The sequence below is a fragment of the Centropristis striata genome, chromosome 7 (assembly GCF_030273125.1).
Source record: "Centropristis striata isolate RG_2023a ecotype Rhode Island chromosome 7, C.striata_1.0, whole genome shotgun sequence".
NCBI lineage: Eukaryota > Metazoa > Chordata > Actinopteri > Perciformes > Serranidae > Centropristis > Centropristis striata.
In genome coordinates, this window is record NC_081523.1 from 15,652,482 (window position 1) to 15,667,846 (window position 15,365).

Genomic DNA, 15,365 nt, shown 5'->3' on the forward strand with positions numbered 1-15,365 from the left:
ACCAGCGTGTACTTCAATGGCTTCCAGATGCCGTGCAAATCTCACAATTACTCATGGTAGTTATAAACAGTGTCCATCGTCATGAAATGAGAGAAGACATTCCACGCGGCTAAACCTCATTCAGCCAAACTGAACACTTACAGTACTGTATAAACAATAGTGTAATTCAGGAAGGAAACTGTGAGCAAAGACTGAGTGACTAATTTTGACCAGAAGAGGGCGCTAGATATCTACTTTACACAAGAGGCTCATAAACTATTGCTCAGCAGATGTGCCAATGACATTTTTTTATTGTAGCCGATTTTAGAAACTGAAGGCAGTAGCACACAAGTTCCAACATTGCGGGCAAAGGTTGATTTATTCAAGTTTAATTATGTCATAATAGGGCAGGACTGCACCTTCAGTGAAAGTGACCTCAGGCACATGTTCACACTAAACACCCAGCACACCTGGACTCAGTCTGCACAGTACATAACTCAACCCAGACACTTTTACTGTCAGGAATTCCAACAAACTAATTGTTTTTAACCACAACACTGTCTGGCATCTAACCATGTCCACCTGTAATCCTGACCAACGGACTACAGAAAGCACGCTCATGTAATGCTGCAATATTCAAACTGAAAACTAACTTGGTTAAAAAAAAAAAAAGAGGAAGTCTCCAAACACTTTCACAACTTCCAGTTTGCTGGGAAACAAAGCTATTACTTTATTTAGAGTCTGTGCACAGTCCAGGAAAGCGTTGACTCCGAATCAAACAGCCCACAGAGACAACTCAAGAGTACAGCTTTCACAATAAAGCTCACTGAGCTTTTCTCCCTCAACCGTCAACAGCTGGCATCAGAGTTGCACAGGCTCAATCCGAAGGCGAAATGTCTCCACCCAGGTCTTTGAACCGGTACATGTCTGAGACTCAAGTTGGAGCTGATGCTGGAGCTCGATGCTGACACAGTGGCACTGACGGAGTCAAAGATTTGTGTGCCTAATGCCAGCACCCGCTTCCAATTCAGAAAACTCTTTGAACAATGTCTCTGTTCTCAATTGAGTCCAATTTTCCTCTTCTTTTTCCTTAGTGAGTGGGCAGATTAGCGGTGCGTGCCAGGAAGCCTTTACCAGAAATGATCATTGGGACGTCTCCCTGTGATTCCTCCCAGGATAAACCCAGCATAATAACTGCAGGCTCATAAGATCACATATTCCATATCATCACAGTACGAGTAAAAAGACATCCATGTCCTCTCCTGCTGTGAACCAATCTCAGGGGCATGTACCTGATAGACATGCATGCTTGAGGGAGTCTTTCCGGAAGACCTAGTGAAGCCACACAGTATGTGCATATGAACCCACACTAATGCAAACCAAGCCTCTGTTATATAAGTGTCTGGCTACTGAATATAGATCTAAAATCACAACTCTGATCTATGAGACTCAAGAGGAATGCAATGAAGTAAAGAAAACAAAGGGAAGAGGGAGAAAAACACAAGCGCTCCACTGTGACAGCGAGTATGCAGCTGTGATTGAGTTTGACCTTAGAAAGTTCAAAAAAACTTTGCACCAACAGAGCAGTTCCCTCATCACCATCACTCATTCTACAGTCTCCAATGCCAACCTTATATAGTAATAACTATGGCACGGCTGGCAAGGGCCGAAAGGGATAGTTCACCCCCCAAAGATACACATTTGTTCGAATACCTGTCGTGCTTTTTATCAATTTAATAGTTGTTTTTTTTGTGTATAAGGAACAATTTTCTTTCTACCAAACTACTACTAATCATTCTGTTCTGGGTTATAATGTCAGGTGGGCCAGCAGTATCAATTCCTTCTGTGTGTTGATGCAGTTGGTGGCTTTAGATCTCTAGCAAAAAAATGGTTCCTATGAAAGTGTTAACATCAAGTTCTATAGATTAGTAACTGCGTTATGATCTCTAGAGAAGAGACATTATTGTTGAGAGTTTAAAATTAATTTTTTGGGCACTTTGAGCACGACAAGCTGAGTGAACTGTAGTTTAATTTTATTCGAGTGAAAGCATACATCTCTCAAACACTCGGCAACTTGCACAAAAGCAACCCTAACCGCTAAGAGGAAATATATGTATTTTTGTTTTTGGTATTAACTGTCCCTTTAAACTGCTCCCCAAACCCTCTTTGTTCTGAAATAATCTTTGTTTCAGTGTAAGCGATCGAACCATTACACATGGTTGATCTTAGAGTAAATACATTAGGTAAACTGCACCATAGTGGTGCCAACAATGCCCCCATGACTCATGCAGCAACAAACTAAGGGAGTAGCACACAGGCAAGCCTATTATTTAGTCTTGGATGGGGGTATTTTTCAGAGATGGGAGAAAATCATCAGCCAATTCTTCCTGGTTCCTGTGGCTGGCAAGAGGAGGAAGCTCTGATTAAAGTTGCACTGAACTGTAATCAGGAGCTCACAGTCAACATACCCGGGACCATTAGGGAAAGTCACTGGTATGCTGTGCTGGTCTTGAGCTGCACATGCAATAACATGTAACCTAACAGTTTTGTAGTGTGAGTAAATGTGTCACCACACGCATAACTAAAGAAAATAGTGTTTGAATTTACTTTAAAGTTTCAGAAAACTCTATCAGCTTCTTATTATGAGCAATGGGACACTATACATACACACTGTTCCTGCTAAAGCTGGCACAGTTTTTAATATTTCACCTGAGAAATTTCTGTATTAATGTTGTCAAAAATATCTATTCATCTATACTCATTCTACACAGTATCGATACATAGACACCAGCTGTGCTCTCTACACTCTTTTCTCTCCGACAGCGAGTTGACACACACACCGCTGCAGTGCAAACATCCCTCCCATCTGAAACAGTATGAAATGTCAATATTTTTCAAGGTATTGTATCGAAGTTATAAACTCTAGTACTGTCACGAACACTATTCTGTATTGTTGTTTTTGTCTGCGTTTTTTTTTTTGGTGCATTGGGTTCAGTTGGAAAAAGGTGATGTCACCCTTTTTCATGCACCAATTGGGATTTACCAAAATTTGAATCCAAATCTCAAGACAGTTATTAGCTGTTTGCTAATGTTGCCAGGCCACTGACGGTCAAATCGGATCACAACCAAGCCCACACAGGCCTCATGAAGCAGATTATTCATTTATAATAATATGTACAGATGAAGAAAGAAACTCTTATTATTAGATCTATACATCGCTGTATAAGCACAAATAAGAGATTTCTGGGTCTTTAATGTTAAAAATGGATGTGTCTCTCTGCAAGGACAAGACATCTGCAGCAAAGATGGCAGACTGGTTGTGGAAGGCTGTGTTGAAGCCTGCTATTTATTTGAATCATCCGTCCATTTTGTATAACCGCTTTATCCCTGGCAGGGACGATGGAGCTGGAGCCTATCCCGGCATGCATTGGGAGAGAGACAGCGTACAGCCTTGTGTGTCAGCAAAATGTGACACTGATGGCTTTCAGCTCGATATCAATGTGTAAAAATCCAAATGTGTGCTTTCCATTTTTTGAAAAGCACACGCACATGTTTATTTGCATTGTCAACCAACACAGGTGTGACCTGACAAGTTATAGCAAGTCACATTTCTCAAGGCAGGAAAAGACAGTCTACACCACATTAATTGCACCAATTTGTATTTCATGTCACTCTTCCAAAAAGTGTATCAGCAATTTATTTGTTTAAAACCATCAGGGATACCAGCTTTAAAAAAAAACATGTTCTCGGTTGCTCTAAAAAGCATTTTTGGATGACTGAGCCTCACTTTCATGATCTGATTTAAAGTGAACGAATGACCGTGTGGGACGGAAATGGGAGTGAAACTGGCAGCTAAGCTGTCAAAAATGCAGGAGAATTCCTCTATAACGACAACAACAAGCCTGTGTCTGATTGGCCACTTCAAGACACAAACAAACAGGAAATGGTGAACTGAAGTGAGGGCAGCTGTTTCAGATCAAGGCCGATGGGAGACGTTGGGGACAGTGCCAGTGGAGGAGCCTTCAGTCTGGCTCCAAGCAAGCCACTCTGCATCATCATCATTACCACCCTGCAGCTTCAATTACAGGGCATGGGCCAGCAGCGCACAGGGCCGGTGCCTAGGGGAGCCTTTATTTTAGGAAGCTCGATGCTGCTGTAAGAAAGTGCTATAACTGCTCGTTCACCGTCTCCACCACAGACATGACTGCTGGACTACAATGAGGCGGGGGACACCAGACATCCTGGGCTGGGTAATAATCAGAGCTGTGCACAGTGTTTCCTATCCAGCAGAGTGCATCGGTGGAGGTCCTGAGCAAAGACCTGAGGCTGACTGATGGTAACTACTCGTTATCCACTGTCACTGACGGACCCTGCCTTGTAATTATGTCTGAGCAATGGTGCATCACTGTGTCCACATTCTGTAACAAATAAAACATGATCGTTTTATATCAAAATTCATGTCATTAACATTCTTAAGCTGGTTTATTGCCTCGTACCCCATTGTAGCTGCTTTATGGAAGGTCTCAGACTAAATAATGATACGGCAAGGCCAGTGGGCTGGTAGGTGCAGACTGACTACAGCTCCTAGAGGAGGCTGCGTCAAGTGATGTGCCCTTTTCTGCTATTCTTTATGAATTTTGAAGAGCGAATTTAAAAAGGGGACACGTTAAACAAACAATACAGTAATCTTAATCTTAACATTTATTCTCACTGTACAATAACAATGACATGTAGTCTAGAGCAATCCTGTAGATGCAAAAATAAAGATAGAACCCATAAAAGCATAAACTAAAACAAACATAAGATAAATCTAACAAAATAAATACTGTATATATCTGCAGAATAAACGTTTGTAAAAAAGTAATTCCTGTGAGAATTTTTTTTTCCATGACTTCCAACCGTTCTGAACACCCCATTTCCAAGAGTTTTGTCTACTTTGAGGTGGAGTCAGCTCATGACAGATTTATATATCCGTTTATAGGTATACTATGGAAGTGTTAACATTACTGCTACATGTAGCTACATGCTAACGTAAGTGAAAGTTGTAATATCGCCATAAATTGATAACTTTTTTATGCTAGAAAGTGCTGCTATAGGCCTCTGGCTGGCTGCTCCGGCTTTAATGACGGACAGGACTGAGATGGCGAGAGCTCAGATATAGAAGACCTGGAAACAATGACCAATCAGAGCAGAATATATTTCTTAGGGTAAGCTTTCCTAGGGCAGCTTATAGAGACAGGCGGCCAAACCGAGCACCTAACACAAAGGGTGAATAGTGTGTCAGCAGCCATGGGCAATATGAGAAAAATAAAGGTTTTTTTGGACATTAACGCGAGTAAACATGCTCTAGCAGAAACCCAAAATACAAGAACCTGTACAGATGTGTAATAGGTCCCCTTTAAAATACATAAGCTGTATAGAGGATCTCATTTGCTAGCCTTAGGCTGTGCTTAGTTCACCTTTCTTTAAAATAGGGATAGAAAACTCCTCATATACAGTACCCGCTCCTTAATGCAGTACATGGAGTAAGCTTTAGAAGTCAAGCTCAATCTTCTCAATCCTCCATAATGCTCTCTACATATAAATTCTTGGCCCCGGCTTACACTGTGCAGTGTTCAATAACATGGAATAAAATGACAGATCTTCGTGATGCCAGTGCTAATACCTCCCCCTCTCTCCATTCGTTCGCCACGGCCACACACCATCAGACCGCTCCAGATTTAAACCATATGTACAAGATTAGAGGCCAAATGAGCAGCGGGGAGATGATGAGACAACAGGACGACTGCGAGTATACAGTAACTCTCTCTGTGCATTTGGCTAAAACAGAGCTGCATTTGTTTTATAACTTTCTGCCAGTGAGACTGCAATTTCCATCTTTTTTATATCAATTTATTATTGGTGCAAAATGACAGATTGAGGAGTTAACAAATATTTGGCAGAAACAAAATCAGTTCCAAGTATTTCTGTCCTTGTGATGTCCATGCTTCCTGCAGCTCAGTGCTTGATAAATGTGGATGATTGTGTGTGAATTGTAATGGCACTGAATACTTGGAGACCTCCGAGAGAAGCCAAAGCCGTCTCATGTGATCATAATGTAGGTGGTCCGAGCGAGGCACTCAACCACACTGCCACCAAATGTCAGAGACACAATGAGGAATGAATAGGAGTCTGAGCGTTTATTTATCCACGAAGGGCGCTACAAGCAACACATTTTTCATCCCTACTAAATTTCCCACAAGGCTCCGACTGGAGCAGCGTATCAAGCTCATTAGACATCTGGATTTCATTATGGTTGGGCTTAAAATCGCTGGACTACATGATACTTTTAATTTTATGGCTGCCGGGATGCCCCTTCTCATATGTATATTAAAAAAAAAGAAAAAAAGAGAAGAGTTACAATCAAAAGAAGCAGAATTTAAACCAAGTGTGCTGATCGAAACCTTCATAATGAGCTGGGAGGTCTGGATATGAGGCCACGTTTTACAGCTCATCAGTGAAAATCCCTCCATAAAGATGAACAAGCTCTAATGGGTAATGAGTCTGACAGCATCACAACTGCAGTTATTAGACAGAGAACATCTGGTGCGCCCCACTCTGGTTTTCCAGTAACTCCACTGTATAACACAGTTCTATGACTTATAATGCAACACAATGTGATGGAGTGCAGCCTAATACTCATATTTCTGCAGGAATTTCCATGAATGGTTAAACATAAATCAAAAATGTCAGTCAGACACGCATTTATGGTGTCCCAATGAAGCAGAATTATTCTTCAGTGTTCAGTGCCATTTTACCAGCTGAACAATTATGATTTATGAGCAACATTCGCAGTCTTAGTAACCATTACCTTGAAACATAGGTGTTGTCCTGTGTAAATCTAGGGGAATATATGCTGACATGTCTGTTTTTTCTGGCACGAATACACTGAGGGGCAGTTATACACGCCGTTCCCTTGACAACAACTTTAGGAATGTTGACATACCGCTCAACCACCTTCGTAAACAGCACCAACTAGTAAAAAAGCCCATCTCTCCCGGCCAACATTTCCCCATAAAACTCGCAGGGCCGAGTGTCCCCATGAGTGCGCCGGGGGGCCGGGAAAGCACAGGGAATCAAAAGTGCCCCAGTTTGCTTTTCCACTCCAGGGGAAAGAAAAACAGGCGTGCTGATCAATCAGTGGGGATGAGGAGAGGCATGCTGCCCGCGCCGAGGCCACAATGGACCCCAAGCTTAACGGCTACGAGTCCACGTGAAAAGGCCTCACACTGTCCAGTCACAGAGCTCACTGTGCAGGGAAGAAGAAGAAAACATCCCTCGACTGTGGCCGCGGCCAGCACCGCTCCCCCGACACTGGCTTGGTTTAGCACACCCCTAGCCTGCCAAACCAAACAACAACCCCACTCCTGTCAGACCTGAAATAGTACATCATTCCAAGCCATCATCGTCAAGGAAGAGATATGCATGTCTGCATTTAGTGCTGGAGGAGAAGTCACTCACAGGTGAGGTGCATTTACCTCTTCAAGGCTCCAGTCCTGACGATAAATACTTTCTAATAACTTTAATCTTCAACCAAGAGTGCGTGCAATATAAAATTTTACATTTAGACTCAATTTAAAAACATAAACTTAGTTATATTCCTGCATGCCAAGTCTCCATTTCTGCTCCAAAGCAATGACCGCAGCTTTGCACTCCAGTCCACCACAACCTCCAGAATAGAGCAGGACAAAGCCAGCCGCTGGCGAGTAGGCTGGCCGGCTGCAAGAAGAATGGTGGACAGAGAGATGTATGGCATTGAGGATGTATGGACAGATACTTACCCTGTCCTCTCTGGATAAAGAGTTTACTGACACATGTCACACAGCCAAGGCCGCTCCACCCAATATAGAATGAAAAAGAGGAAAAGTTTGGTTTGCACGGGTGTCACCCTGCAGGAGCTGGCCATCCTACACATGAAGGGATATTTATAAAGCAACCACCCTATCCCAGCACAGGATCAGGCAGCCCACTAAGGCAACCCTCAGGAACCTCAAAGTGCAGAAACTGCAGAGCCAGACATGGAGCTTGGTCCTAATGGCCCAGTGACGGGTCATGTCTCATGAAAAGCAGTCTGGTTTTGGCCCTGCTCATCGCAACAGAGATCCCGTTGTGGTCATTTCTTGATGATATAAACAGATGCTCTGAATCATGACGGTGACCGGCCAGTTCAGATACAATCTCATGCCCGGCTTCCAGGAATCTGGGATGCCTTCGCTCCTTTTGTCATGCTGGTGAGCTCGTAAATAATAAAGTGCATGAACACAGCCAGTCACATCATAGTATGACAAAACAAAACTACAGGTTAAAAAGTAGGGCTGGGTATCCTTAAAAAAATCCCAAAACAGTACGCTTAAAGTGACATCAATACAGTACTTCATATGATACCTTTTTGGCTGTGTCTCTGTACGCTGAACTGACAACATTGTTAAATGTTGCTCTCGACTCCACCACACCACAGTATATGGGCTGTAGCTGCTGCATCACATGTTGCATTCAAATCGAAGAACACTTCAACAAGCAAAACCATACATACCATTTTTTCAAAATGTGGGTACAAAAAAGGGTTGAATGCTATCACTTGAGTGGAGAAGTTTCAATACTACTTGGTACTGGGGTTTTTTCAATCCATACCTTTAAGCTATCAAGTACCGGTACTCAGCCAAAGCTACAACTTTTAACATGCATCAATGCCACTTTATAATCATTAATGGAAATGGCTTTACTCGTTTATTCCGTCAGGAGTTTTGTAACACTGTCTATAGCTATGCATTTTAAATCTCTACAGCTCTCTAGAGAGTTGAGTGTAAGCTGGGACGTTGGGATTGTTGATTCAGGACACTTCAACAGGATGAATACTTCCTGCAACAAGGACTTGAACCCACAGCTTCTAATCAAAGGTCAATTTCCGCATTAAACACACCAACACCCTTTAGACCTCATGAGCAAGATGTACTGTATACATTTCCTAAAGAACAAGTGTTAATGGTATGGGAAATATAGACAATCTTGTCCTGAGTGGAAATTGTTTTGCAGTCAAGTTTAAAAGCAACAACTCATACAAACATTGTATGCACTTATCACAAACAATGATCCATACCCACTACACATACACAGGATTGTTAAACCGTGTAAAAGTCAAAAATATGAAAGTATATGAAGTATATGAAATTTTTAGCCATGCAATTATAATCTTTGCATATTATCATACATGTGTTTCATGCAGTTCTGCAGGCAGTTTGGACTCCTTGATGAAGCACAAGAGTTGTGTGATGGCTTAAGTACAGTTTGTGAATGTCAGTGGGCTCCCTGGTGTCCACCCCGAGCCCTGTCTCTTCCAGCTCCCATCACACAACGACAGGCCTTGTGACGCGAGGGGAAAAAGCAGCACCAGGCTTCAACAGCCTCTGCCATCACAGCCACTATTGTATACAGGCTTTTTCTCAGGACATCCAACACCCTGGAAAATGGGGGATCCTGTTGCGCATCCCACTCTCCTCACTCAGGGAGCCAAAACAAGGGTGGAAAAGCCTTTTAGGAGCTTTTCAGAGAGGCTGATCACCTGATACAGCAGCACTCTGCACCTCTCAGGCAGGACAGAGGGCCTTGTCATGGAGGCTCCACATCTTAGCGCTCACTGGGCTGCTGTGTTCCTGCCAGCCCGAGCAGCATAATGCACAGTGCGCCCATGGCAGGCCTCTTCCCAGCCATTTCCCCACCGAGCGCTCTGAAAGAACTCCACTCACTAATCACAGCACTGCGGCGGGAGGCTCATCACCACTTTAAAACCAGGGTAGACATCCCTTGGAGGAAGGGGTCAGCCAAAACCCAAAGTTCTCATCCACCAGGCTGGATGATGGTAAACACTGAAGCTGTCAGGCATAGACGGCAGAGCAAGCAATCCAAATCAGCTTTAAGACCAGAAAAAGTAAAGAAGGGTAGACAAAGCAGCAACTAAATAGCTCAAATTGCAGTCTTTTCAAAAACATGTAGCTTGATATTAATTCAAACATACTGAATGGACAGTTAAAAATAAGGCCAAGTTGATATTGGAGTAGAGGGAGATAGAAGGAATGTAATATCTCTCCAAGGATATAAGACGGATTCCAATATTAGAGAAAAATGAGAGAAAAGGGTGAATTTAAAAATGGTAAGGCGAATGGGAGAACAGGCGACTCCATAAATACCACAAACATGCGAAGCTGACCCGGACAGACAGCAAGAGCACGTTCATTCCTGAGGACTCGCCGATGGAGCCACAACACAGCTTCTAATGTGTCTTTTGGTAGGCCAATGCGGAAGTTTGTTCCACCATGGTTTGCTGCCCGCAGCCTCACTATAACTCCACAGTGGGTGTTTTAATGTGGGTTTGGATTGATGCTGAAAACATCAGCATCTGTATTTAACAGAGGCTTATAATGCCATCAGTGAGAAATACAAAATACACTGATGAACCTAATTTCAAAAAGATGAACGGAGCATGAGCACTTAAACTGTTCACACTATTAAACTATTTTGCCAAAGGGCCAGATTTGACAAAAAGCCACTGCAGTTTAAACTAAACACTTTTTAAAAAACATTTAAAGGAGCACTTCAGCAATTTAGCTTTGCAATTTCATTGGGCTGGGGGTAAGGATGTTAATTATGTGTTTAAGTGTTAACCAGAAGTAAGACTTTGAACTACTATGTACAATACTATGAGTTAAACAGTTAGAAATATATTGTTTTTGTGTGTTTTGTTGCAACCACACATGCTTTAGCTTATTAGAAAGTTAAACAAGTTGTTTTAAGCTCTTTTTTCTGCCAAACTGTGACCGACTGCTGGACGGTGCTCACAAAAGAGAGCTATGTGACACATGCCACTATATTGATGAGGACTGGAAGGTTCAATCGTGCTTCCTACTAACAGAGTATGTCAGGCAGACACGCAGCCAACAACCTTGCAGTTAAACTAGCAGTGCAGACTTGGGGACGTGGCTGCATATGTCTGCAACAATGCAGCATCTTGGTTGCATGACTGGTCTGTTAACGGTTAATGGTTAATGATTGATAAACAAGGGTCAGCATCCAAGCATGGGACATTCATAGGACATAAATTAAGAAAAAAATAAACAGGTCAAAATTGAAGCAGCAGAGGCTGAAATATCCTGACTTTTAGATCAGGGTGTGGGTCAAATTTCTGGAATTTCCTATAATGCAACTCTACTCATTTATCTTCCTTTGTGCCTGGAACATGCAAGTGTTTATTAAACTCAACCCCAAAGTTTGTAACATGGACTTGAATTTGATGGCTTCTTAAAAAACCTGGGACATCATCAGCATCAGACTTTACATAACCACATAAGATATCATACAATTATTTTAACAGGCTGAGTATTACTATTCCTGACAAGTAAACTGATCTCCAAGTGTAATATCAGTGTAGTGTCCCTTTAAATGCTCCAGAACTAATAACTGAAATGTGTTTGTAATAATTACTTTTCAGTCAAGGGGATAAATGGAACAGAAAAGCAAATTCACTCCCAAGTGTGAGGACTTGACACCAGACGACTTCATCATCTCCAGTCTCCAGCCTTCTGTCTGCCTGAGGCGTCTGTCGTCCAAATTAACATCACATATCACACTAGTGTCAGGAGAATCTGCCTAAACAGCGAGCCAGTCACAGAGCTGATTCATGTCTGCACACAGACATCATGCACCCTCCCATCCCTAAAACAACTTGGAAGGAGACAACATGCCATGTGGCTTTGCAGTCACATCAAATTAGTTATTAGGAGGGACTCTGGTTTGCAGTCCTAAAGACTATATTTTGATGACCACCAAGAAATCTGGCCCCAGCACTGACAGAGGCATTCTATTTCGCTAATCACTGGTTGAAAATCTTAAGTAAAGTTACGAAAGCATCCTTAAAAAGCACCACTTGGATCCCAGTTACATCACGGCTAGACTGGTTCATCTTTCTCCCGCTGTGAAAGAGATCAAAAGCACTCTGACGTAAGCCACCAGTCTCAGAGGGAGGACACCGCTGTGAGTGACGGTCCATCTGATTCCCATTTAATGTGTAAACAACACAAAGAATCCCAAACTCGAAGAGAAGTTTTTAAAACGGACCTTCTCAGCCGGTCGCCACACTCACAACGCTCCAATGTTTTTAAGTTCAAACCTCTGCATATTTATCTAACTTTATGTCATGTCCACATTTATAAAAATGGCTGGAATTCCTTGTGTCGTTACAAAAGGTCTTGTATGTTTTTTCCTGCTCTGTCATCACACATGTTCTATCAGTGGGATCCATGCTTGAGACTAAGCATGTAGGCATAGCTGAAATAGCTCATGATGAACTTTCCCACAACATTTTCTCTCTTTAACTCACTGAAGTCTTTCCAGACGCCCGGGTCCCCTTTCTTGGCTTTGTTGCTGGAATGGTAAATAAGCACAGCATAGTTTAGCTGCAGTCTCATGATAACCCAGAGTCTGTATTTTACCACTTCTCATATTTTACCACTTACGGAGACCAATGAGTCTCCATTCAGACAACTAAAGGTTAAGACCTTTGTTTTGACTGAAAGTAATTTTTCCTTGGAGCAGGCTCTGAATAAAACAGCTTCAGACTGTTGTTCAGCTTAATGTCAAATATTTTCAAAGGCTAACCTTTGTCGTTTATACACTCCCCGCTATAAAAATGTCAAACCCTCTCTGCATCCTGCCTTGAAGTCCACATACAGCACACTGGAGCCCACAAACCTTTGTAGGGCATCTTCTGTGGCATCAGAGAGCAACAATTCAAGAGGAAAGGCTATGAATTAAAACATGTTATTCTTGCACAATGCGACAGCGCAGTCAAAATAAATACACACAGATTTACAGACAAGAGGACAATAACCTTCAGCTGTTCTGACCAAGTGAACTGCCACCTAAAGCTGAAGCTACAAATGAATGACAGTTCAGCTTTGTGAAGACACAGGGCTCAACAGTAATTGTGGCCAATCATTTCTTAGTAAAATGCGCAACCCAAAATAAATATTTTTTAACAGATGTTGCATTAGTGTTGTGTAAATATTACTGTTAGAGTCAGAACTGGAACCAGTGTGTTACCCACATGCACACAGGGCATCTTTTTCTGAAGTCAATGGCGAAGTAAACTTAACCATCGGCCTGTGGGGTGAAGTTTGGCTAAATAAACCATAAACTAATGTGCAAATTGATTAAACTGACAAAGGAAAAACTTGGGAGTTGAAGAATCCCAGCCTGAGCTGGATAGAAGAAAAGCATACTGCAAAGCACAAATATGAGTATCACATCACTTGTTTAAGCACAGTGAAATACTTTATAAAGCTTGGGTTGTGTGTTGCATTTTCATTATTATGCTGGTATATAAATGCATAGTATCTTAATTACTCAAATTATAAGGGGACTAAAAATGGCAACCACTTTTTTCAGTTTCAGCAGAACCAATCGGATGCCCGGTTGCTTTACTTTGGCAACCACTTTTGGCAAAATGTCATGTGAAGACCTGAGAAATCACATTTATCTAAACATTTGTGTGTTTGTTTAGTATTATTGCACTATTCCTAGATCAAAACCTGTATTTGCCAATCATCCCATCTTCTTCATCATCATCATCATCATCATTATCATTACCATCTAAAGTATGAAGTAACAAACTTATTTCACAGCAGTGACAGGAGTTTGTTGTCTTTGTCTTTTTACTGTCTCGTTTCTGGTTGGAAGAAACTGAAATTTCACGGCAACTAAAAACCAATTGTCCTCCTCTAATTAAAAGACATTTATAGCTGGAATTCAGCTTCTTTTCTTTCTTTCTTTAAATAAACGGTGGAAAACTCTTGACGGCATGACGACAAGCTGAAAAGTTGTTTCAAAAAGCAGCACCCAGTAAACAAGGAATGAATAGAGAAACCAACCTGTGACAGCGGTCTGGACAGCCTGTGACTCTTATCCTCCGGAGACCATGAACGCAGCTGGACACTATAATATAAAGAGAACAGAGAGTCAAACATAAATATGTATGATTTTGGGGTTAGACAAATATGTCAGCCCTCTGGAATCTTTTTTCAAATCCTTTATGTGGTAGTTTGTTTATCCTTTTATAGCTTGAGAATGTATTAGGCTATTGTGGACCATTCTGCATATCAAGCAGGACAGACTGACAGAAATGCTGGATTTTTACGTGACTATTGCATCAATGTGATTCAGTATTTTAAATTGTCAGCCAAAAACATACATTATTTCATCTAGTCCCACCTCCTCAAAAATGTGTTTTTCTTATCTTTACGTCAGCTAAAATGTCTGAACTCAACTATACTGAATATAATTTTTTGTGCAAAGTTTATCACTAGAAACATTAAAACACCATAGCAGATATTACTGTGTGTTTCACAACCACTAACAGTGTGTAAGCCAATTTTACTGCCAATAAGAACCTGTTTTTCAGTATACAATATTAAGATGGAAGATGTTATAATACAAAAAGGTATAGTTATATATTAATGACAAGATGAAAATGACGTACACAAAGCTTCATCGGCCCAGACCAGTGTTGCCGGATTGGGCAGTTTCCTGCACAAATTGGGCTGGTTGCTATTGAAATAACATGCCCGCTGACGCAATAAAAAAAACACGGTCACATTGAAATATAAATAAAAGCAGTCCATCTTATGTGAAAACCCCGACTGTGTGTATGTTGACAACAAAAAGGATGCAGGACGTGCATGCGTGGTATACTTGAATTTGGCATACTTTCGAGTTCTGCTGCAGTTAAAAGAAATTAGGTGAAACCTCTTATTTTTCTAGTACAATTGTGAACACTTAAATTGCTGTTTTATTATTGTGGTGGGCCACAATACTGTTTGTATTTTTTTTTTAGTCATTTGCATTGTTTCTCATCTTTGGGCATTTATTTTATCAGTTTGGGTTGATTTTGATCACCTACTGGGCTGGAAAACATCAAACCAATCTGGCAACACTGGTCCAGACATGGGAGTAAATTGAGTTTTAACTGTCCTACTGAAAGTTGTCCAGGAGAGTTAACAAACGGCCACGCACCGAGAGAGAGCGCGGTGAACGTTCCACATTCTGCCTTTTGTTAAAGTGAATGCAAACGGCGGAATGTGATATCCTGTGCATATCCTTTGTTACGACAGTACAATCCCATGGCTCCACTTTCTGTCTGTTATTCCCGTACCTATTGACTCTGGGCCTGTTGTGGAGTCAAGAGAGCACTTGTTGCAACCTTTTGTCCCAATATAAGCCTATTGAAGCAGTGAATGGACAGGTTTCTGAAAAAAAGACTCAACTGTCCTTCTGAATTGTTGAGCTTTAAAGGCCCTAAG

General features: G+C 41.6%; 1 protein-coding gene across 2 annotated transcripts in view; it reads right to left on the reverse strand.

The window, feature by feature from the left end:
• pdlim2 (PDZ and LIM domain 2 (mystique)) overlaps positions 1–15,365 on the reverse strand; it is a 43,103-nt gene that overhangs the window by 9,786 nt on the left and 17,952 nt on the right. For both annotated transcript variants that reach the window (XM_059338037.1, XM_059338036.1), the window contains exon 6: positions 13,938–14,001. In XM_059338037.1, the coding sequence (XP_059194020.1) occupies positions 13,938–14,001 (64 nt within the window). The remainder of the gene's footprint in view (positions 1–13,937; positions 14,002–15,365) is intronic.